General features: G+C 42.5%; 2 protein-coding genes across 2 annotated transcripts in view; one reads left to right on the top strand and one right to left on the bottom strand.

Annotated features, from left to right (window-relative positions):
• Nucleotides 1–24,961, bottom strand: part of ddx42 (DEAD (Asp-Glu-Ala-Asp) box helicase 42) — a 262,098-nt gene that overhangs the window by 121,180 nt on the left and 115,957 nt on the right. The gene's annotated exons all lie outside the window — the stretch shown is intronic.
• strada (STE20 related adaptor alpha) overlaps nucleotides 1–24,961 on the top strand; it is a 90,679-nt gene that overhangs the window by 52,578 nt on the left and 13,140 nt on the right. The window contains exons 7-9 of the mRNA XM_048614689.1: nucleotides 1,936–2,081; nucleotides 8,597–8,783; nucleotides 9,699–9,803. Coding sequence (XP_048470646.1) covers nucleotides 1,936–2,081; nucleotides 8,597–8,783; nucleotides 9,699–9,803 — 438 coding nt within the window. The remainder of the gene's footprint in view (nucleotides 1–1,935; nucleotides 2,082–8,596; nucleotides 8,784–9,698; nucleotides 9,804–24,961) is intronic.

Genomic DNA, 24,961 nt, shown 5'->3' with positions numbered 1-24,961 from the left:
TCCTGACCTGAAACGTCAGCTCTCCTGCTCCTCTGATGCTGCCTGGCCTGCTGTGTTCATCCATCCTACGTACAACGTGGTTACCAGACTACATCCAGTTGAGGCCTAACCAGTTTTTTTTGTACAGTTCCAACAGAACCACCTTGTTTTTATTCTTTTCTATGTGTCAGTTAATAAAGGCAAGTATCCCATTGCTTTTGTAACTATTTTAACCACCTGTCTTGCTACCTTCAGGTATCTTTGAATGTGTACACCAATGCCCCTCTGTTCTTCTTCAGTACTTTCCAGGGTCCTGCAATTCATAATGTCATCCCTTGCCTTGTTAGGCCTCCCCACGCTTTTCCAGGTTGAAGTTCATTTGTCACTCTGCCCACTTGACAAGTCTGTTAGTATCCTCTCGCCATTTACTGCTATCGTCCTCACTATTTATCACCCTGCCAATTTTTATATCATTCTCAAACTTCTTGATCTCACCACCTACGTTAAAGTCAAAATCATTAATTTACATCACAAATAGCCACGGCCCTGGCACAGGGTCCTGTGAAGCCCCAATGGAAACAAATATGTGAATGTATCCTGGCCCTCTGAATTCCTTCTAATAACTTCTCAACCACTGAGAATTTTACACTCTACCATCTTCAAAAGCTTACTTAAGTTCCACAGTGTCCACTTTTCTTTTGCTCATCCTTCTCAGTTTTTTTTTGGGTTTGTCTTCTGTGTCCCAATTGCTCTTGCTGTAAAGCATCGCGGGACTAACTTATAAAGCCCTGGATAAATGCAAGTTGTTATTGTGTTATCTGACGTAAATAGTGAGCTTTGTCAGGTTGGGTGAGTTGGAAGAATGGTAAAGTACACAATGCGAATGATTTAATTCCCATGACACATTAATTTAGCAAGTAACGCATTCACCCTTGCGGGGAGATAGTGAAATGCTAACCGTTACCAGCTATGGCATCCTCCCAAGTTTATCACAAACCAAAACAAAAAGTCATCGTAGGCTTTCATTTGTTCACTTCCCTGGAGGCAATCATCACAGGGAATCCGGCTGACGTATGGATTATCACGACGTTTCACAGCTATACGAACCCTGAAGCTAGCCTATCGGTTAGTAGAATGTGCATATGACATCGCACCCATTATTTCAATGATCAACCTTACTTGTTTTTCTATGGGGTTTATCCTTCTCACTTCTTGTTAGGGCTCTTAACCGTAAACATACAGTTGGTCAACAAATTTACTTAAGACCTAATCAGGTCAAAACCTTATGTCAAAAGACTCATTTATGGAGATTTTTAAAAAAAAATCAATGTTCTTGCAGTTACAGGTGGTGTATTTATAATCATTTTGCTTTCAGCCTGTGGACGACTTTTTAGTCAGGTTGAATTTATTGCTAGTCCCGAGTTGCTTCTGCAAATGTGTTGGTGGTTGTTTCGTGCAGTGATTATTTATAAAACTCGGACAGTTTCTTGCTAGACTACTTCATAGAATCCCTACATTCGCCCCTCCGCCCCATCTCTGTAACCCTGCACTTCCCATGGCCAATCCACCTAACCTACACATCTTCGGACTGTGGGAAACCAGAACACCTGAATGAAACCCTCGCAGACGGGGAGAATGTGCAAACTCCAAACAGACTGTTGCCCAAGGCTGGAATTGAACCAGTGTCCCTGGCGCTGAGAGGCAGCAGTCATCCTGCTACTTCAGAGAACATTGAGTCAACAATGTAATATGGGGCTGGAGACCAGTGAAGGATGAAAGTTTATTGATGGTGGGTTTCTTCTTCTGTAGGGAATCAATAAGCCAGTTACAGTAATCCATCAAGTTCTTGGTTTAGTTCACATGCAGAAACACGACTGTCTAGATTTATAGAAATCATTTTGCTGAATTGGAATGGTTCCTTTGTATAGATGCCCACGGTAATTGTATCAGTTGAAGTTCGGTGAAGGATGCCAGCTGAATGGCCACTTGAGCACATATGGTGTTTGTTTACCCAGAGACACAGAAGGGGACAACCAATTTGAATACCTCTCCAGGAGTCTGCTTCTGGGCCTGGCCAAGATGACTATAAACAAGTCCTGGCGGTGAGCCTTGGAGAGGGTCATGAGCCCATCTGCCTGCCTCCGCACAATTTCTGCCAGTAAACTTGAAGTCTTCACAACCAGTAGGTGCTGCACTGCAGCATCATCCCTCCAAAACAAAATTTTAATTTAAAGCACTCAAGGGGAAATTAAATTTATGTTGCAGTGCCCCTTCAAAGGGCTGTTAACTCTAATTTGAGCTAATCATTTTTCTTAATTTGAGTATCAAAAGAACATAGAAACTTTGTGGCCTTATAAAGGAGGCTGTTATACCCAGTTGCCTGTAGGGCTCTTGTGGCGCAGGGGTAACATCCCTATCTCTGAGCTAGTAGGCCTGGATTCAGGTGCCACTGACTCCAGAGGTATTTCATAACAACTCTAAACAGGTTGGTTTGAAAATATCTACCCAACTGCCTGCCTGTCTTCAATGGTTATGTCCATGCCTGGTGTCTGAATAGGGAGCATTTGTGTCCATTGGCATGCTTGAGACCTTCCATGATTGTTGGACACCACAGGGGCTGAAATGCATCATCTTCAAGTAAAGTTACATTTTAATTTAAACTTGATAAGTTTAATTTGAACATTTGATTTAAGTAACAGTACTTCATTTAAGGGCTATCATCTTTTAATTTGATTTTATTTGACTTTAAATTTGTTTCCAAGAGAATGAAGAAATACTTATTGACACCAGTTGAATGGAGTCAGGACCTGAATACCTGTAGTGTTTCACTCTAAATAAATCTGTCCGAAGTAAAGACTGGTTTTGGATTCTTCTTTCACCAACTGGCTAACAGGAATATAACAATCAAGCTTCATATTTACTGCACCACCAATCAATTTGTTAAAGTAGATCATAATCCCCATTGCTGATGACCACGTGTAGTTTTCTGAGGCTGCAAGAAGATGCAGCATCTCTTTGGAGAGAACCCATGACATTTGATGTTCAGCTGCTGTTTCCCTCCTTCTTCCCCATCATAGTTATAGCAACAACTATTGCTTCTAGTCTTTCACCAACATTTTCAGTGGACCTATTTTTAGCTGCAGGTGTGGGAATTGATGGAAGCTATTAAGAATCTTTGAACCGTGTTGAAGATAGCTGTGGAAAGCAAGACTGCTTTTAAATGCTCTGCTTGATAAGGTCAGAAGCACAGTAAAAGCACCTAGCCTAACTTGTGTATATATAAGTATTACTTTGCTATTTTGCCTGACTATCCAGTTGGAAGTAGTATACTCTTTGGAGTTCAGAGAGGTGACAGGTTATTGTACAACTTCATAAGTTTACTCTTCTGGGGCACACACTTGAGGTATCGGGACCAAACAACACAGAGCTAAAGAGACTGTCAGATGCATTCTGCACCGTTAGAAACCTGCAGGGAAGAACCCTGATAGGTGAAAGGTATTCCCTACAGCCGCTTCCACAGCATCCTTCAGTCCCCTTCCACTTGAATCACTATTCATGAAACTGTCACCTGGAGGGTGAACCTGATATTTTCTGATAATCTGGATTTGATGTTACACTTATTTCTTGGCAGAACTTTATAACTGGAATGACCATTTCCCCCATTAATTGGTATGTTGCCACAGTGTGAGGAGAATGATGAAAGATTGAGGGAGGGATTGAATATCTTGCAAATACTAACTGATGTTTATTCCTGAACGAAAATCTGCTTGTTACCACATTGCTGTGCATAACTTGACTGCCATATTTCCTAATATACAATTTAACTAAATTATTGATGTGTCTTGGAACATCTGAAGGTCATGAATGGTGCTATAAAAATGCAAGCGTTTTTCCTTTATTATCCTGTTTCAAATGTTATGTACCTATTTGTACCACAATCCCATCCAACCATTCCTTCAAACCTTGTAAGGATGGTGGTTTTGTAACTTGTGTTTCTGTTAAGAATTACATCAGATTGAACTTTCTTAATGCCTTAAGTGCAAAGCCATGGGAAGTGACGAGGAGCAGCTCCATCGTGGACATTTGTGAGCTGACTTTAAATAAAGTTAATCAGGATAGGTGTGATACTTGATACACAAATGCCTCCAAATGCAATTACACCCATGGAGAGATTTCATAGCTTAACATTTCTGGCCTTGTACAACATCATAAACAATAGGAATTTGTGCTTAAATAGCACATTTAACATTCAAAACTTCGCTACACTGTACAGAAGGTAACAAGGTTAAGTTTGAGGCAGGATTTGGAGAGGCTTTTATTTTTTGGTTAAGCTCATTCCATTGTGGAATTTGCGATGCAGTGCAGCATTGTTGAATCTAACCACTACCACTCCGTGGCTCTGAGACTTTTTCTCCTTCAAATATTTATTTAATTCCCATGTGAGATCAATCATTAAATTTGCTTCCACCACCTTTTCAGGTAGCACATTGCAGTTGAAACAACGTGATACAAAAAAATGCTTTTCATCTCACATCTGGTTCGCTTGTCAATCGTTATAACTCCGACCTGTGGCTATCAATCCTTTTGCCAGGGAAAAACACTTTTCTTATTTGTTACACCAAAATATTTCATAGTTTGGAATACCTTGTTGAGTATCCCCTTAATCTTCCCCGCTGTAAGGAGAACAAAACCATGACACGTTATTGGGTAACTACAGCATGGAAGGGAGACTATTTAATCTGTGCTATCTGTGGTGCAATCCAATGGGTCACATTTCCCTACCATCTTCTTGTAGCTGTTAAGTTAATTTTGTTCAAGTGTGCATTCAAATTACTTTAGAAATTATCCATGGTGACCACTTCTGCCGCTTCTGATTTGATACTCACTGTTTTATATGTACAATATATATCTATATATATAAAAAATTGTTCTTTGAATCTTCTTGGTCTGTCTTGTTTAAACTTGACCATAATCTCTTGTACTCCTCTATCAAATCCCTCCCATAATTTCCTTTGCTCCAAGGAGAACAACCCCCAGTATGGAGGGTGCTAGCTATGAAGAGAGGTTGAGTAGATTAGGATTATTTACATTAGAAAGACGGAGGTTGAGGGGGGACCTGATTGAGGTCTACAAAATCATGAGAGGTATAGACAGGGTGGATGGCAAGAAGCTTTTTCCAGAGTGGGGACTCAATTACTAGGGGTCACGATTTCAAAGTGAGAGGGGAAAAGTTTTAAGGGAGATATGTGTGGAAAGTTCTTTACGCAGAGGGTGGTGGGTGCCTGGAATGCATTGCCAGTGGAGGTGGTAGAGGCAGGCACGATAGCATCATTTTAAGATGTATCTAGACAGATACGTGAATGGGCGGGGAGCAGAGGGATACGGATCCTTGGAAAATGGTCGACAGGTTTAGATAGAGGACCTGGATCGGCGCAGGCTTGGAGGGCCGAAGGGCATGTTCCTGTGCTGTAATTTTCTTTGTTCTTTGTTCTTTTTCCAACCTAACCCTTTCAATAGAATCCCTCATCTCTGGAAGCATTCCAATAAATCACATCTGCACTTCTCAAGTCTTTCACATACTCTCTTAGTGTGGCAGCTAGAGTTGGACTCAATGCTCTAGTTGTGACCTAGTGAAAATTTATCCTACTTTTGTACTTAGTACCTCAATTTATTAAGTCCAAGATCCCATATGCTTTGTTCATGGATTTCCCACTTCTCTCAACATACCCTCTCACCTCCAAAAATCTATGCAAATACACCAGGCCTCTTCTTTAAAACTGTTCTATTTACTCCATTATTACCTCTTCTTATTCTTTCTGCCAAAATGCATACACTCAAACATCTGTATTAAACTCGACCGACACTTTTGTCCATTCTGCTGGCATGTCCATGACCCATTACACCCTTCTTTTGAATTAGTGTCACATTTGGCAGTCCCAATCCATTGGTATTTTCGCATGTCTCCACCCTCAACTTCTTGTAGCAACCTCGGGTGCAAGCCATTTGGACCAGACAATTTATCCACGGAATACTTCACCCTATTACCTCTTTCAATTCGGTGTCAATCAATTATTATGTAAGAATTTTTTTCTTTATTAAATACTGATAAAAGTGCCCAAGTCTTCTAGTCTTGTCTTCTGACACTAAGCATGTATCATCTTTGTCTCTTGAAGGTCTCGGTCTGCTTCTTAGTATCTGCTGTCTACTTACATGCTCATAGAAGATATGTGTTTCATTTGATTTTAACAACTATTCCAATCTCATTATCTACCTGTTTTCCTAATTTCCCCATTCCGCTATTCTTAATGACCTGATTTTTTTTTATTGAAACATTCTGTTCATATGCAGCATATTCCATTTTATTCTCCATTACCTTTATCATTCAAGGAGCTCTCTTTTATTCCTCTACCTTTTGCCCTTGTTGGCATTCCTGCATTGAAAGAATTTCCTCCTCGAGGACTGTCCACTGTCCTATTGTAACTTTTCCTGTTAATCTTTTGAATCATTTTACCCTGGTTAGATTTCGATTTATCCCATTGAAGTTAACTTTGATGTTCTGCTTTACATTGTTCTTTGCTTTTCTCCAATGCTAATCTAAAGCTTTGGTAAACAACAGTTACTCTTAACCCAGTGCTTACCCCACATACATTTGGCCTAATGCATTTGCCAGCTTCAGATACAGCAATGCTTAGTTGGACCTATTTAAGAAGGGAGACAGAGAGAAAAGAAACACGAAATATAGACCAATTAGCCTGATGTCAGTAGTGGGGAAAGTGCTTGAGTCCATTATCTTAAAAAGAAGCTGAGCATTTGGAAAATAGTGGCAGGATCAGACAATAAGCATGAATTTATAAAAGGAAAGTCATGCTTGACAAATCTACTTGATTTCTTTAAGGATGTAACCAGTAGTGTTCATGAAGAGGAGCCAGTGGATATGGCTTATTTGGACTTTCAGAAGGCGCTTGACAAAGTCCCACAGAAGAGATTTAATGTGTAAAATTAAAGTGTATGGATATGGGGTAGTGTATTGACTTGGATAGAAAACTGGTCAGAAAGGAAACAAAGCGTATGAATAAATAAGGCCTTTTCTAAATGGCAAACAGTGACTGGTGCGTACAGTGGGGACCAGTGCTAGGATCCCAGTTATTAACAATTAAATAATTTTGAATCGAGGAACTAAATGTAATATCTCCAAATTCGCAGATGACATAAAGTTGGGTGGGAGGGTGAACTGTGAGGAGAATGCATAAATGCTTCAGTATAATTTGGACACTTTGAATGAGTGGACAAACACATGACAGATGAAATATAGTGCGGATAAATGTGAGGTTATACACTTCGGTAGCAAAATCAGGAAGGCAGATCACTATCTGAATAGTGATAGATTGAGAGAGGGGAATGTGCAATGAAACCTGGGTGCCCCTCATACATCACTTTCTGAAGGAAAGCATTCAGGTGCAGCAGACAGGAAAGAAGCAAATGGTATGTTGGCCTTCAAAACGAATTGGTTAAATACAGGAACAAGGATGTCTTAATGCAGTTATATAGGGCCCTAGTGAGACCACACAACGGATATTGTGCAGTTTTGCTCTCCTTACTTGAGGACAGTTCTTGCTATAGAGAGAGTGCAGCAAAAGTTTCCAAGATTGATTACTGGGATGGTGGGACTGACACATGAGATGTTGAATTGTTTCAGATTATATTTGCTGGAGTTCAGAAGAATGCCTATAAAATTCTAACAAGACTAGACAGAGTGAATGCTGAAAAGATGTTCCCAATGGAAGAGTCCAGAACCAGGGGTCACCATCTAAGGATACTATTTAGGACTGAGCATGGTGAACCTGTGAAATTCGCTACCACAGTAAGCTGTTGAGGCCAAACTATTGTACGGTTTCAAGAAGGGGTTGGATATAAGACTTTGGGCTAAAGGGATCAAATGATATTGGATAAAATTAGGAATAGGTTATTGAGTTGGATGATCAACCTTGATCAGAGCAAAGTTGATGGACCGAATGAACGACTGTTCCTGTTTTCTATGTTGGTCTAAATTATCCTGAATGTATTTTAAGATGCTGTCCCTTTGCACCAAGCTCCCTCCTCCTGCCACTCCCCCTCATATCCACACTCACCCCCACACACCCACACCCTCTGTTATTCTCACATTAAGTTGATTTTTGGGTACATAAAATCTTTTCACATACCTGTGATTTTCCTGCAAATTTGCCTGTGTATTTCTATCACTAAATATTTGAAGGTCTATAAACATATTCCCAGTAACATGATCACCCCATTTTTCCTGCTAAGCTCAAGCTAAATGAGTTCTGTCTTTGCCCCTCCATCTTCTCTCCATCATCATCACCTCTTCCCAATATCACGATGATGGAATTGAAGGTGAGATGAGATCAGCCATGACTGGCAAAAGGTGAAGCAGGCTTGAATTGCATTTTCCTGCTCCTTGTTCTTGTGTTCTCTCTTTCCAATGTATCTGCGCTACTTCCCACGGATTCTGTGCTACTGCTGTACACTGTGGGTCTTAGAAATTGTTCTTTCTCGAAATCGGACACTTTAGTTACTGTTTATTTCACCATGCTGTAAATAGGGTAAAGTAATAAACCAGTTTCCTCCCTTTCAGGAGTGTTCAAGCAAGTCACATTCTAATATCATCAGATGGACAAGTTTATCTATCAGGACTCCGCAGTATTTTCAGTATGATCAGCCATGGGCAACGGCTACGGGTGATCCACGACTTCCCAAAATACAGTGTTAAGATATTACCATGGCTAAGTCCTGAGCTGCTGCAACAGGTAAGCCCATTCATCCTTTAGCCAAGATCATTTTAAACAGACTGACCGTGACAGGGAATTCTGATACTTCAGCATGGTGATCATTTTAATACATGCATCATGATGCATTTGTGTGTATTATAATGGAGATCTATGACTTGAGGTGCAGCTTGCCTTGCTCTCAAAACTTTGCTGTTTATTGGCCTGTCTTTCCACCCCATTAAAATGCCTACCCAAAGTACCTTCTCCAACCAAAAATGGGGATCACATTGCATTCCCCCCTCCATCCTCTTCACAATATCAGGGCTGTCACAAGCAACTGCTGACTTTTTAGTTACTTTTATCTGGCATGTTCTTCACCCAACAGAAAGTCATACCTATTAGTCAGGCTCATTACCAAGGGCACAACTTCTAGAAAAGATTCCATGTTGTGGAATCAAAATCAGAAATACGTTCTGTCCAAAGCTATTTGCCAACCCCCTCCTTACCTTCGTTGAACAGGATTGGAGGTATCTCTGAGACTCCTGACCAGATTCCAAGATAGATGGTGTTTATTATCCTGTTGTTTTAAAGGACATCCATTGCTATTGGAAATCCATGTCAAATTACGGTCACTGTGCAGCAGCCGAGTCACCATCAAATTGATAAGTACCAGGAGGCTAGGTGTGAGCTCAGAGTGCGGTGATGAGAAGCCCACATTTTTGTTTGGATAAAGAAGCTGCATATATACTGTGTATTCTTAGTAATCTCAATTTAAGCCTTCTCGTGGAGTCAACCAGATTCTATGTGGTCCTTGCAGCTGATTGTGAGATACCTAGTCATCAAGCTGTACTTGTGTAGCAAAGTTTCCTTTGAAAACTTGGTGTTAATGCTGTCTTATAATATTTACAGCTGACAACTAATGTATCCTCTGTAACCGTTTGTTCCTTCCTGTAGAATCTGCAGGGTTATGATGCCAAATCTGATATTTACAGTCTGGGAATAACTGCCTGCGAGCTAGCTAATGGACATGTTCCCTTCAAAAATATGCCTGCAACTCAGGTATGAGTGTTACAACTTCTGTTTTTCAGAAATTAGAAGCAGGAGTAGGTTATTTAGCCTTTTTGAACCTGCTTCTTCATTCAATATGATAATGGCTGATCCCCTCTCAATATCATATTATTCCTTTCTTCCCATACCCCTTGATGCCTTTAACATCTAAATGTATATCCAACTCTTGAATATATTCAGTTACTTGGCCTCCATAGCCTTATGTGTTAGAGAATTCCACAGGTTCACTATCCTCTGAGAAGAAATGTTCTTGTCTCGGTTCTAAATGACCTATTCCAATATCCTGAGACTGTCCTCCACTTTCTATCTCCCCAATGAGGGAAGACATCATCACTGTATCTAGTCTGTAGAGCCCTGTTAGAATTTGTGCTCAATTCTACCCTTATCAGCATAGACTATAGCATGACGTTAGTGTGTCTCAGGGTTTTGGTAATGTAATGTTTAACAGATTGAGGACAAAGATAAAGGAGGATTTAATTGGCAGCATGAGAGGTAAGTGTTTGTCACACATTTAGTTTCATTCAGTCATAGAATATCACGATCTTCCTTTTTAACTTTATAAAATAAAACTTGATTGCGCAAATCAAGACGTTCTTCATTATGTGGTTAAAGGTATTTTTGTATTTGCTCAGATTAGTTTCTACATTAAAGGCTGAAAGTTGAAGTAACTGTAATTGTTAAAGATTAAATTCTAAATTATACTTTGTGAGCTGAAAGCCCAGAAGTGAGCTACTAGAAAAGCCTGTCACTCACCTTTTGAGTGAGTCTGATTGTTGGTGTTACTGCTCACACCATTCTCAATGCCACTAGACATCAAATGTCTAATCGTATCTGATTAAGAAGCCACTGTGCTGTGAGGCCATTATAGATCTGGGCAGTTTATTGTAAAAAGGTGACAGGAAGATGGAACTGCTTTATTCAACTTTGTAAGGCAGACTTGTAAGGAGTGGAGGAGAAGTGAGATAAAAAGAATGTTGAGCACAAGTTAAGTGCAAGGAATTTCACAGTCGTCATACAGCATGGAAACAGACCCATTAGGTCCAACTAGTCCACGCTGACTGTGTTCCCAAACTAAACTAGTCCCACCTGCCTGCGTTTCGCCCATGACTCACCAAATCTTTCCTATTCAGGTAATTATCCAAACGTCTTTAAATGTTGTACTGTGTCTGCATCCAACACTTTCTCTGACAGTTGTTCCATGCATGAACCACTCTTTTTTTTTTTTAAAAAAAAAGTTACCCATCATGTCTTTTTTACAACTTCCCCTCTCACCCCCTAGTTTTGATCTCCCCAACTTTAGGCTTTTCACCTTATCTATGCCCCTCAATTTTATAAACTTCTGTAAAGTCACCCCTCAACCTCCTATGCTCCAGTGGAAAAAGTCCCAGCCTTCCTTTATAACTAAAACCCTTCATTCCCAGCAACATCCTGGTAAACCTTCAAAACCCTCTCCAATTTAATTATATCTTTCCTATAGCAGGGTGACCAGAACTGCACACAATGCTCCAGAAGAGGCCTCACCAATATCCTGTACAACCTCAACATGACATCCCAACTCTTGCACTCTCTCAGGTCTGAGTAATGAAGGCAACTCATGAACTTAATTCTGAAAGAAAGTGACAGAACAGCCCCCTGTCTAATGGCAGGTAATGCAGAAGTAATTGTATTACAAGAGGTGGTTTGAGCGAAAGTAGATTGCAGTCATAGGAACCAACAACAAGAAGGATACTGTTTGCCCCATTGTGTGATAAGAACTTGATTACACTTTCAATTAAAACAAACTAATGGATGACATTAGAATTTGAGCTGAGAAGACATTCAAGCAGATAGGAAGAAGAAATATTTGCCAAGTGCATAATTTTGAATAAGCAGCTGGACAAATAGAAATGATGGAATCCAGAGCAAGGCACATGATGTGTATAAAAGCAAAAACTGCAGATGCTGGGAATCTGAAACAAGCACACCGAATGCTGGAGAAATATAGCAGTTCAAGCACATCTGTGGAGAGAGAAATGGGTAACATTTCAAATCCAGTATCTGTATAGTTTGTAGTATGCAGAAAACCCTGGATCAGGAAAGGGGTACTCGTGTTGCTGAAGCAGAGCAATGCTAAGGACAGCTGGCTGCACCCTGTAACATATAAAGGAGAAAAATGTTCTGGAAGACACATCAGCACTTAAAGTGAAATGGGCAATGGGAATCAGTAAAAGGATCACTAGGAACCATTTCATGAAAATCAAAGGGTCTGCATTTTTTGACCGCTTACATTGACTGACATCTATGACAAGTATAGAGGCACTTGGAGACTAATTTTAATCACTAATTTGCCACGATGTGGAAAAAAAGGTTGATCCATAAGAATAGACCTTGGTTAGGAGTACTGTTGATCAAAAAAAATCATAAGATTGTATGAACGATAAATTTAAACCTATTTTGGGACAGGTACACAGTACTAAAAGCATTTTCAAATCAATGATTATGGGCCAACTGGAAGCTGAGGTATAGTAATGACATGCATCAGAAGTGCTGAGGATGGCAAGAGGAAACAGCTCTGAAATTGCAGGTGGAGCTAGACAATAGGTAAATACACAGAGCAGTGGCAACATATCCAGTGGAAAAGAAAATGAACACATAGCCTAACTTGGAGATGGATTCTCAGTCGAGTTTAAGCATTGGGCACTAGAAAGAGGGATGATTCAGCCTTGGAAATAGTACACTTTTTTTTAGGGTTGTGATTTAGGGTAGATATGTGTTCTGAGCCCTCTGAAACTCAGATTTGCATAGTGATTTGAATTCGGGGACTACAGCAGATGAAATTTGGGATAGTCTAGTGCAAAGCCTTAGATGGTGGAATAAAGTTGGAGCTGTAATAAAGGTAGCCAAAATAGCTAAAGGAGAAGCTGAAAAATTTGGAACTGGTGAGGGGATTGATGAGGTGATAGTTCCACTTCCAACATGGAATTCTAAAACCAGAGAGCCCATCAGAACAGAGCTGATCTACAAGTATTCACCAAGTCTGAGTCGGAGGTCATGGAGCAGTTTGATAAAATCAAGGAGGATAATGGTAAGGCAGACAACTGATAGAAATTTCAATGCAAAAGTACTTCTAATTCTTCAACGAACATAATGAAATATTCCTAGTGCTTTACAGTAGAATTGATAAACGCAAAAAAGGAAGAAGAGGCAAAGTTAGTGGTAGTGACCATAGAAGACAACAGAATTTAAATACTGTATGACAACTCTGCCACTAGTGTGCAGAGAATCAGGCAATTCACAATTGGCAGTAGAAGATATCATTTTCAATTTAGCCTTCATTTATTCCTAATGCTTTTAAATTAAAAAAGGGTTGAGGAGTTTGAAATTGATAACATCAGCAAATGCACAGATGCTAAAATGAATTAAAATAAGTGGAGTAGCACAGATTCCAGTTCTTGACTGCTGCTTAGAAATAATGCTGTGCGTTCATGTTAGAATGCAGGCTCACCTTTTAAGTGTTCCCTACTAGCAATCATCTTGAGATCTGCCACAAATTTGAGAGCTGCAGATGGTGTAAATCCATTTCCAATCAACAGATAAAATTTTAGCCATCTCTGTATGGATTGAAAATGGTCCAAAACAAATATCAGTCAATGACCTCACTTGACCAATCTTGGAATTCTTTGAAGAAATAGTAACTGTCAGATAAAATGCAGTAAATAGGGATTTAACAAAAAGGTATCAAATAAGAGATGGGAAAGATAAAATCAAACAGTCTTCAATGGAACGTATGGAGAGATGCTTTTGGGGAAGAAAGCAAAATTTAAGAACTAAAGGAAGTCTCTTAATCAACAGAGATATGATAAGTGTTCTGTGGAATCCCAAGTTGTGATAAATGATTTGGACTTGAGAATTGAGGAATCTTGATGACCTACAACCCCAATTTTGTGTTGGGCCAAATTTAAAAGGAGAATGTACATCTACAAGAGGATATAGGTAGAATGATATGATGGGAAAATCTGAAGTATGAACAGGGGGGAAAAGAAATTGCAAAAATTTCAAGTGGAGAAATCTGGATTGTTAAGAGTGATAACAAAACTAGGCAACATTTTAAAATGAAAGCAATGAAAAGTTAAGGGCTGCACAGTGGCTCGGTGGTTAGCGCTGCTGTGTCAGCGCCAGGGACCTGGGTTCAATTCCACCCTCGGGCGTCTGTCTGTGTGGAGTTTGCACATTCTCCCCGTGTTTGCGTGGGTTTCCTCCAGGTGCTCCGGTTTCCTCCCACAGTCCAAAGATGTGCAGGCTAGGTGGATTGGCCATGCTAAATTGCCCGTAGTGTTCAGGGATGTGTAGATTAGGTGGGTTATAGGGGGATGGGTCTGGTTGGGATGCTCTGAATGTTGGTGTGGACTTGTTGGGCCAAAGGGCCTGTTTCCACACTGTAGAGATTCTACGATTTCAAGCAAGGCATGTTCAGTCAGTAAGGAATAGCAACCAGCAGAGCAAACAGTGTGAGCCTTGCCAAGTAAAATCACCATGGAAGCTTTGATCTTCCACGGGAGAGCTGAAGATAGAACTATTGCTTTGAAAGTAGAGATAATTGAAGACTCCAGTATAAGATGACAAAAGAAGAGATTAGTAAAAATGAAGGGAAAAATTAAGAGTCTTTAGCACAGGATCCCAAGTTTCTGTAGCCAGTGTATTGAGCTGCAGCCACCTTGTGTTATGTGGGCTATGTGGTGATGTTCATAAGGTCATACCAGCAACAGAACTAACTAAAATTTATGTAGCTGTTTCATGTAATTTCACAGGAAATTTTGAAAAGTCATGAAAATTTATAAAGAGAGGGATGGGACTTTTCTGACTTCAGACAGAATCACAACTTTTTCCAATGTCCGTTTAACTCTTCCAGTTATCTTTTGCTTTGCTTCACATGTCCAGAATTTAGTACAAGTTTTGTTCTCCTACCTGATCCTGTTCATTTCTCCTGCTAACTGGCTGTTATGAACACTGCCAGAACTGCTTCAGCCATTGGCTGAACAGTGCACAACAGATTCCCAGTCCCTCCTTTCGCAATATCTTCAGATTATCAGCAGTGCATTGATGACAGTTCCATATTTTGATTGTCGTGAAGGCAGAGGACTTGGTTGTTTTCTTAAGCTAAGCACAGTAAACAAGGTAGGGCAGAGAAAGAATAGCCACCTACTGGAAGTGACGGTGCAAAATGTGGTACTGCACGTCTATTGTCAAGACAGCTTCTCTGATCTCCTATGCAAGAACCACTGTAAATATCTTTTTAAACATGGATAAATCATGCATTTTTAACGAAATGAAATTCCAGGTAAACAGAGTATGATACCAAGCAATATAAAGAGATATTACATCAGATGGCCAAAAGAATTGTTAAAAGGGTTTCTGCAAGTCATCTTAAAGGGGGAAAGTGGTGTGGGAATGGAAGCCCAGAACATGGGGGCTGGGCAGCTGAAGGCATCTCTTGCAGTTTTGGAGAGATTATAATTGGGAATCAATAAGAGACTAATATTAAAGGAATAGAATTGTCTTAGTGTTGTCATGAATATGAGATCAAAAATGTATCTCCAGATTAAGTATGACACTAAACTTGTGAAAGTACTGCTTTAATTTCAATGTTACATAGAACATAGAACAGTACAGCATGGCACAGTACAGGCACTTCGGCCCATGATATTGTGCCAACCTATTGACCTACTAAGATCAATTTACCCTGCATACCTTACATCTTACTATCCTCCGTGTGCCTATCCAAGAGTCGCTTAAAAGTCTCTAAATTAACTGACTCCACTACCACTGCCCCAGCGCATTCCACACGAATGTGTGAAGAACCTACCTCTGACATCTCCCCTATACCTTCCTCCAATCACCTTAAAATTATGCCCTAGGAGAGGAGTAATGTCATTACCAGGACTACAGATTTTTGATTAGGAGCTTGAGTGCCAGTCTTCCCAGTATTTAATTTGAGGAAAATTCGGCTTGTCCAGTGCTGGATTTTGGTTAAATAGTCTGATAATTTTGCACCTGTGGGACAGTCCAGTCAGGTGGTGCTGAGGTAGAGTGACTGTCATCAGCATACACTTGAAAATTGTAATTATGCCTTCACATAATGTTGCCAAGATGCAGCACGTCGAAGAAAAATAGAAAGGAACCAAGGATTGATCCCTGGGGAGCATCAAAGGTAATGAAAGCAGAGAAACCTTTTGCAAGTGACTCTGTGGCTACAGTTAGATAAGAATGGAACCAAGTTAGACCAGTCATCCCCAGGTGGATGACAGTGAAGAGAGGGATTGGGGGAGGATGGTATAGTCGACTCTCAAAGGCTGCAAACAGCTCAAGAAGAGTCACCCCGGGAACATTTACCATTGTCACAGTGACACAGGATGTCATTTGTGACTGTTTCCATAGTTTAAGTCCTTTTTTCATAGAATCCCTACAGTGTGGAAACGGGCTATTCGGCCCATTGAGTTCATGCTGACGTTCTGAAGACCATCCCACCCAGACCCAGCCCCCCAACCCCCTCAACTCCACATTTCCCATGGCTAATCCACCTAGCTTGCATATCCATGTACACTATGGGCAATTTAGAATGGCCAATCCACCTAATCCACACATCTTTGGCCTTCTGGAGGCCAAACTGGAGTACTGGGAGAATATGCAAACTCCACACAGGCAGTCGCCCGAGGGTGGAATTGAACTTAGGTCCCTGATGCTGTGAGACAGCAGTGCTAACCACTGAGCCACCATGCTGCCTCAGCCAACCCGAGACCAGGCCTTCTAGACCTGGTATTTTGTAACGATGTAAGACTATTTAATGATCTCAGAAGATGCCTGTAAGCAGCAGCGATCATATGATTTGAATTATACATTCAGCTTAAGAAAAAGAGGAGTGTGTCCAAGAATATTTGTTGAAAATTTTAAATAAGAGCAATAGCGAGGGCATGAAAGCAGAATTGGCTGATGTGAATTGGCAGATTAGGTTAAACAGTGGTTAACACAGATGCAGTAGCAGAGATTTAAGAGGATATTTCAGATACACAAAATAGATATATTCCAAAGAGTATCTTAAATCGAAAGGGATGGACCCTCTGTCCATGGTTAACCGAAACAGTTGAAGATAGTATCAAACGTAAAGGAAGAGCATATAATTGTGCAGGTATTTGGCAGGTCAGAAGATTGAATGAAATATTAAAAAAAAAAACAGGAATCACCAGAAACTCTGCAAACCAGACAACGTCCTGGCAAATCTCCTCTGCACCCTCTCCAGTGCTGTCACATCCTTCCTGTACAGTGGATTCCAGATCTGCACACAATTCTTTGGCTATGGCCTAACCAGTATTTTGTACAGTTCCTGCATAACTTCCCTGCTCTTAAACTCTATTCCTGGCCTAATAAAGGCAAGTGTAATATAATCCTCAACTACTTTATCTGTCTGTCCTGCCCCCTTAAATGACACACACACGGAGGTCCCTCTTATTTTTAAAAAAAGCCAAAAGAACTCTGGATGCTGTAAATTAGAAACTCGGAACTGACAAAGGGTCTCTCAACCCAAAACGTTAACTCTGATTTCTCTCCATAGATGCTGCGAGATCTGCTGAGCTTTTCTGGCAACTTCTATTTTTGTCCCTCTTATCCTCAGTGCTTCCCAGGGTACTTGCATTCAACATACAACCATAAGATAATACGAGCAGAATTAGGCCATTCGGCCCATAGATGCTCATTAACTCCTCAAAGAAGATCCCCAATTGGATCATGGATGATATGTTTCTCAACCCCATTCTCCTCCCTTCTCCTTGTAACCCTTGATCTCCTTACTAATCAAGAACCCATCTATCTCTGTCTTAAATGCACTCAATGACTTGGCCTCCACAGCCTTCTGTGGCAATGAGTTCCATAGATTAGCCACCCTCTGGCTGAAGAAATTCCTACTCATCTCACTTCTAAAGGGTCACCCTCACTCTGAGGATGTGCCCTCAGGTCCTAGCCTCTCCAGCTACTGAAAACACATTCTCCACGTCCAGTCTAACCACACCTCTCAGTATTCTGTAAGTTTCAATCATATCCCCCTTCATCCTTCTAAACTCCAATGAGTACAGATCTAGAGTCCCCAACCGCTCCTCATATGACAAGCCCTTCATCCCCAGGATCATTCTTGTAAACCTGCTCTGGATCCCTGCCAGAGCAGGCACATCCTTCTTTAGATACAGGGCCCAAAATTGTTCATGATATCCCAAATGCGGTCTAACCAGAGCCTTGTCCAGCCTCAGCAGTACATCTCTGCTCTTGTATTCTAGCGCTCTCGAATTAAAGCAATCATTGCATTTGCCCTCTTAACTGCCAACTGAACCTGTATGTTAACCTTAGGAGTCCTAGTTCAGGATTCTCCTAAGTCTCTTTCTGCTTCAGAGTTCCAAAGCCTTTCACTGTTTACAAAATAATCTACGCCTCCATTCTTCCAACCAAAATGCATAACCTCACACTTTCCCGCATTGTGTTCCATCTGCCAGTCTTTCGTCCACTCTTAAAGCTTGCCCAAGTCCTTGCGCAGCCTCACCACTACCTCAACACGACTTGCCCCTCAACCTGTTTTTGTGTCTATTGCAAACTTAGCAACCGTGCTTTCAGTTCCTTCGCCCAGATCGTTAATGTATAACATGAATAGTTCTCCCAACACTGACCTCTGTGGAACTCCATTAGTCACCGGCTGCCATCCTGAAAAAGATCCCTTTGTTCCTACCCTGCTTTCTGCCAGTCAGCCACTAATCTATATTTGCCACTATCTTCCCCCCCAATACCATTGTCAAAGGCCTTCTGGAAATCCAAGTAAATTACAACCACTGGCTCTCTTTTGTCAAATTCGTTCATTACCTCCTCAAAGAAGCCTGGCAGATTTTTCAGACATGACTCCCCCTTGATGAAGCCATACTGATTCCACCTTATTTTACCATGCACTTCCAAGTACTCCACTATCTCATCCTTAATAATGGTCTGTAAAATCTACCAATGATCAAAATCAGACTAACTAGCCTACCCTATCTTCTGCCTGCCTCCCTTCTTAAACCGGGGTACAATACCATCTTACAGTCCTCTGGCACCCTCCTTGACTCCAGTAATTCCTGAAAGATCACCATCAAGGCCTCTATAATCTCCTCAGCTGTCTCTGTCAGAACTCGGAAGTTCTGGTATGCAGCTGGTGTCTTCCACTGTGAAAACTGATGCAAGGTACCTATTCAGTTTCTCCACCATTTCTTTGTTCCCCATTACTATTCTTCCACATTTTCCAGTGATCCAACGTTCACTTTTGCCTCTCTTACCTTTTCAATATCTGAAGAAAAAACTCTTTTTCTTTCTTTCTTTTGTATTACTAGCTAGCTTACACACACATTTCCCCCCTTTTTTTTGTTTAGTTATCCTCCCGATAGTATGTTTCTTCATCCTTGGGATGGATTTCTGCTGTGCCTCCTGAGCTACCCCCAGAAACTGCTGCCATTGCTGTTCCACCATTTTCCCTATTGGGCTTCCCTTCTGATTAACTCTGGCCAGCTCCTCCCTCTTGTAGTTACCTTTACTTCGTTGTTATACCATCATATCTGATTCCAGCTTCTCCCCCTCAAACTGCAGGGTGAATTCCACAGTATTCTGGCAACTGCCACCTAGGGGTTCCTTCACCTTAAGCTCCCGAATCAAATCTGCCTCATTACACATCACTGAGGGTAGGCAATGGCCTAGTGGTATTATCACTGGGCTGTTAATCCAGAGACCAAGATAACATTCTGGGTTCAAATCATGCCATGGCAGATGGTGGAATTTGAATTCAATAAACAATATCTGGAATTAAGAAGGGTAGGTAACTTAAGGTTGGGATGGAAGGCGTTGGTGAAGTGGATGAACTGGCCTAAAGGCCCTCCACTTCTTCCTGTCCCGCAGGCCCGACCAGGCCCCCTCCACTGACACACTCATTCGATTAGCCGAACTCATCCTCGCCCTCAACAACTTCTCTTTCAATTCCTCCCACTTCCTACAGACAAAGGGGGTGGCCATGGGTATCCGCATGGGCCCAAGCTATGCCTGCCTCTTTGTAGGTTATGTGGAACAATCCCTCTTCCGTAGCTACACTGGCCCTAAACCCCACCTTTTCCTCCGTTACATTGATGACTGTATTGGCGCCGCCTTGTGCTCCCATGAGGAGCTCGAACGGTTCATCCACTTCACCAACGCCTTCCACCCCAACCTTAAGTTCACCTGGACCATCTCTAATACCTCTCTCTCCTTCCTGGACCTCTCTGTCTCCATCTCTGGCAACCACCTAGAAATCAATATCCATTTCAAGCCCACCGACTCCCACAGCTACCTAGAATACACGTCCTCCCACCCACCTTCCTGCAAAAATGCCATCCCCTATTCCCAATTCCTTCGCCTCCGCCACATCTGCTCCCAGGATGAGGCATTCCACTCCCATACATCTCAGATGTCCTCGTTTTTCAAGGACCGGAACCCCTTTTCCCCCCCCCCCCCGCCCCCTCCAGTGGTTGAGAACGCCCTCAACCATGTCTCCCGCATTTCCCGCAACTCATCCCTCACACCCCCTCCCCGCAATAACAACCAAAACAGAATCCCCCTCGTCCTCACGTACCAGCCACCAACCTCCGGATCCAACGCATCATCCTCCGACACTTCTGCCATCTGCAATCCGACCCCACCACCAAAGACATTTTTCCCTTCCCACCCTTATCTGCTTTCCGGAGGGACCACTCTCTCCATGACTCCCTTGTCCGCTCTACACTCCCCTCCAGCCCCACCACACCCGGCACTTTTCCCTGCAACCGCAGGAAGTGCTACACCTGCCCCTACACCTCCACCCTCACCCCCATCCCAGGCCCCAAGAAGACTTTCCACATCAAGCAGTTGTTCACCTGCACATCTGCCAATGTGGTATACTGCATCCGCTGTTCCTGTTGTGGCCTTCTGTACATCGGGGACACCAAGCGGAGGCTTGGGGACCGCTTTGCAGAATACCTATGCTCGGTTCGCACTATACAACTGCACCTCCCAGTCGCAAACCATTTCAATGCCCCCTCCCATTCCTCAGATGACATGTCCATCCTGGGCCTCCTGCAGTGCCACAACCATGCCACCCGAAGGTTGCAGGAACAGCAATTCATATTCCGCTTGGGAACCCTGCAGCCCAAGGTATCAATGTGGACTTCACAAGTTTCAAAATCTCCCCTCCCCCTACCGCATCCCAAAACCAGCCCAGCTCATCCCCGCCTCCCTAACCTGTCCTTCCTCCCACCTATCCCCTCCTCCCACCTCAAGCCCCACCCCCATCTCCTACCTACTAACCTCATCCCGCCCCCTTGACCTGTCCGTCCTCCCTGGACTGACCTATCTCCTCCCTACCTCCCCACCTACACTCACCTTTACTGGCTCCATCCCAACCTCTTTGACCTGTCTGTCTTCTCTCCACCTATCTTCTCCTCTATCCATCTTCTATCTGCCTCCCCCTCTCTCCCTATTTATTTCAGAACCCCCTTCCCCTCCCCCATTTCTGAAGAAGGGTCTAGGCCTGAAACGTCAGCCTTCCTGCTCCTCTGATGCTGCTTGGCCTGCTGTGTTCATCCAGCTCTACACCTTGTTATCTCTGGAATTGAGAATCTAGATTGGCAGGGGATTCCCAACAGCAAGGAGGCTGGAAGGAGATACAGTAATCGAAAATAGCAAGTTCAAGAGACAGGTCATGCTTGCACAGGACAGGTAGCAAGGAATGCCTGTTGGATTAAATTGCATCATTTCGATGAAATAAGGCCGATAAACTCGGGGCATGAATAAGTACTTGGGGCTGGGATATTATAGCCATTACAGAAACATGGCTAAGAGAGGGACAGGACTGGCAGCGTAATGTGCCAGGGTGCAGGTGCTTTAGTTGGGATAGAGGGGAGGGCAAGAAGAAGACTCTTGAAGCAGGGTCCTGAACCGAAACGTTGACTTTCCTCCTCTGATACTGCCTGGCCTGCTGTGTTCCACCAGCTCCTCACTGTGTTGCCTCCGACTCCAGCATCTGCAGCCCTCACTATCTCAGAGGGGAGGGGGAGTTGTATTTTTGATTAAGGAGAGTATCACAGCAGTAGTCAGATGAAATAACTGAGGGATCATCCAGTAAGGCTTTGTGGTTTGAGATAAGAAATAAGAAGGGGATGGTGACGTTATTGGGTTTGTACTATAGGCCCCAAATAGTCAACAGGAATTAGAGGAACAAATATGCAGAGAGACTTGCAGGAGAAATAGGGTTCTCATAGTGGGGGATTTTAATTTTTTCTAATATAGTGGACTGCCATAGTGTTAAGGGCTTAGGTGGGGTAGAATTTGTTAAGTGTGTTCGGGAAAGCTTCTTCAAGCAGTATATAGAGGGTCCTACTCAGGAATGTGCAAAACTTGAACTACTCTTGGGAAATAGGGCAGGAGAGGTGACTAAGGTGACAGTGGGGGAGTACTTTGGGACCAGTGACAATAGTTCTATTAATTTTAAAATAGTTATGGAGGACGACAAAACTGGTCCACAGGTTCAAGTGCTAAATAGGGGCAAGGTGAATTTTGATGGAATTAGACAGGAGTTTGCAGGGGTTGATTGGAGTAGTTTATTTGCAGGTAAAGGAACCTCTGACAAGCGGGAGGCCTTTAAAAGTGTGATAGCTAGAGTTCAAGGTCTATATGTTCCTGAGAGGGTGAAGGGCAAGGTTGGTAGGAGTAGAGAACCCTTGATGACGAGAGATATTGAGTCTTTGACCAGAAAAAAGGAGGAGGCATGGCTCAGGAACAGGCAGCTAAGATCAAGGGAATCCCTGGAGGTAGATGGGGCATACAGGAGTTTACTGAAGAAGGAAATCAGGAGGGTGACAAGGGGGCATGAGATAGCTTTGGCTGAGAAGATTAAGGTGAATCCAAAGAGATCCTTTTAGCTATTCTTTTTCCTTTAGTATACTTAGAATAGAACCCCTCAAGGGCCAAAGTGGACATGTATGTGTAGAACTGCAGGAGATGGGTGAGGTCCTCAATGAATATTTCTCCTCTATGTTTACTGTGGAGAAAGACATAAAGACTTGGGAAGTTAGTGGCAATATCTTGGGGACTGTCCATATCACAGAACAGGAGGTGCTAGAAATATTAGAATGTATCAAGGTGGATAAGTCTCCTGGTCCTGATCAGGTATATCCAAGAACCCTGCAAGAGGCTAGAGACGAAATTGCGGGGGTCCTGGCTGATACATTTGCATCATCGTTAGCCAGGGGTGAGGTCCCAGAAGACTGGAGGGTAGCGACTGTTGTGCCCTTATTCAAGAAGGGCTACAAAGAAAAACCCAGGAATTGCAGATGAGTAAGCTTAACATCTGTGGTAGGTAGTTTACTTGAGAAGATTCTGATGGTTAAGGTATACGTGCATTTAGAAAGACAGGGTTTGATTGGGAGTAGTCAGCATGGCTTTGTGCATGGGAGATCATGCGTCACAAACTTATTAGAGTTCTTTCCTGACGTGACTGGGCAGGGCAGTCGATGTAGTCTCCATGGATTTTTAGTAAGGCTTTGATAAGGTTCCACATGATCGGCTCCTCTGGAAGGTTAGATTGCATGGGATGTAGGGAGAGCTGGCAAATTGGATACACAATTGGCTTGATGGTAGGAAGCAGAGAGTAACAGTGGAACGTTGTTTGTCGGACTGGAGGCTTGTGACTGGTGGTGTGCCTCTGGTCGGTGCTGGGCCTATTGCTATTTTGTTATCTATATCAATGATTTGAATGAGAATGTACAAGACATGATTAGTAAGTTTGTGGATGACACTAAAATAGGTGGTATTGTGGACAGTGAGGAGGTTATCAGAAATTCAGGATCAGCTGGGGAAGTGTGCCGAGAAATGGCAAGTGGAGTTTAATATAGATAAGTGTGAGGTGTGGCATTTTGGAAAATCAAATCAAGGTAGGAATTCCATGGTGAATGATAGGACCTTGGAGTGCAGGCGCACTATCCTCCGAAAGTGGAGTCACAGGTCGATAGGGCAGTGAAGAAGGCTTTTGGCACACTGGCCTTCAACAGTCAGGGCATTGCGTGCAGAAGTTGGGAAGTTATGTTGCAGTTGTACAGGACATTGGTGAGGCCGCACTTGGAGTATTCTGTTCAGTTTTGGTCACCTTGCTATAGGAAGGATGTTACTAACCTGGAAAGAGTGCAGAAAAATCTACAGGAATGTTGCTAGGTCTCAAGGGACTGAGTTATAGGGAGAGGTTAAACAAGCTAGGACTTATTTCTTTAGAGCTTAGAAGACTGAGGTTGGGGAGCGAATCTTATAGAAGTGTATAAGATAATGAGAGGTATAGATAGGTTGAATGCACTCAGTCTTTTTCCCAGGGTTGGGGAATCAACGACTAGAGGGCATCAGTTTAAGCTAAGGGGGGAAAGAATACATGGGGACCTGAGGGACAACTTTTTTACGCAGAGGGTGGTACGCAAATGGAATGAGCTGCCAACGGAAGTGGTTGAGGTGGGTACACTAACAACATTTAAAAGGCATTTGGACAAATAAATGGATAGAAAGGTTTAGAAGGGTATGGAAATGGGGTTAACATGGATGGACATTTTGGTCAGCATGGACCTGTTTGGGCCGAAGGGCCTGTCTCCATGGCGTAGGACTCCAGGACTCTAGTGATAACCATGAATCCATTGCTGATTGTCAGAAAAACTCATCTGGTTCACAAATGTCCTTTAGGGAAGGAAGCTTGCATCCTTACCTGGTCTGGCCTACTTGTAACTCCAGACCCACAGCAATGTGGTTGACTCTCAACTGCCCTCGGGACAACTGGGATGGGCAATGCCCTCATCCTGTGAATGAGTAAAGAAAAAGAACCAAATCCAGAATTGCCTGTTCCCTAATGGGCTGTACCACAAGCTGCTCCCAAAAACCGTCTTGTAGACAATCCATGAATTCCTTTTCCTGAAATACGCTTCTAACCTCATTTTCCTATTACACCGGCATGTTGCTATCCCACGTGATTATTGTAATAGCACCTTTCTAACGTGCCTTTTCTATCTCCTGATTTATTTTCTTCCCCACATTCTGAATCCTGCTAGGAGGCTTGTGAAAAACTCCCATCATGA

Source organism: Rhincodon typus, chromosome 30, assembly GCF_021869965.1.
Source record: "Rhincodon typus isolate 14 chromosome 30, sRhiTyp1.1, whole genome shotgun sequence".
Taxonomy (NCBI): Eukaryota; Metazoa; Chordata; class Chondrichthyes; order Orectolobiformes; family Rhincodontidae; genus Rhincodon; species Rhincodon typus.
The sequence above is the reverse complement of the archived record's forward strand: the minus strand, read 5'-3'. Positions and strand labels throughout refer to the sequence as shown.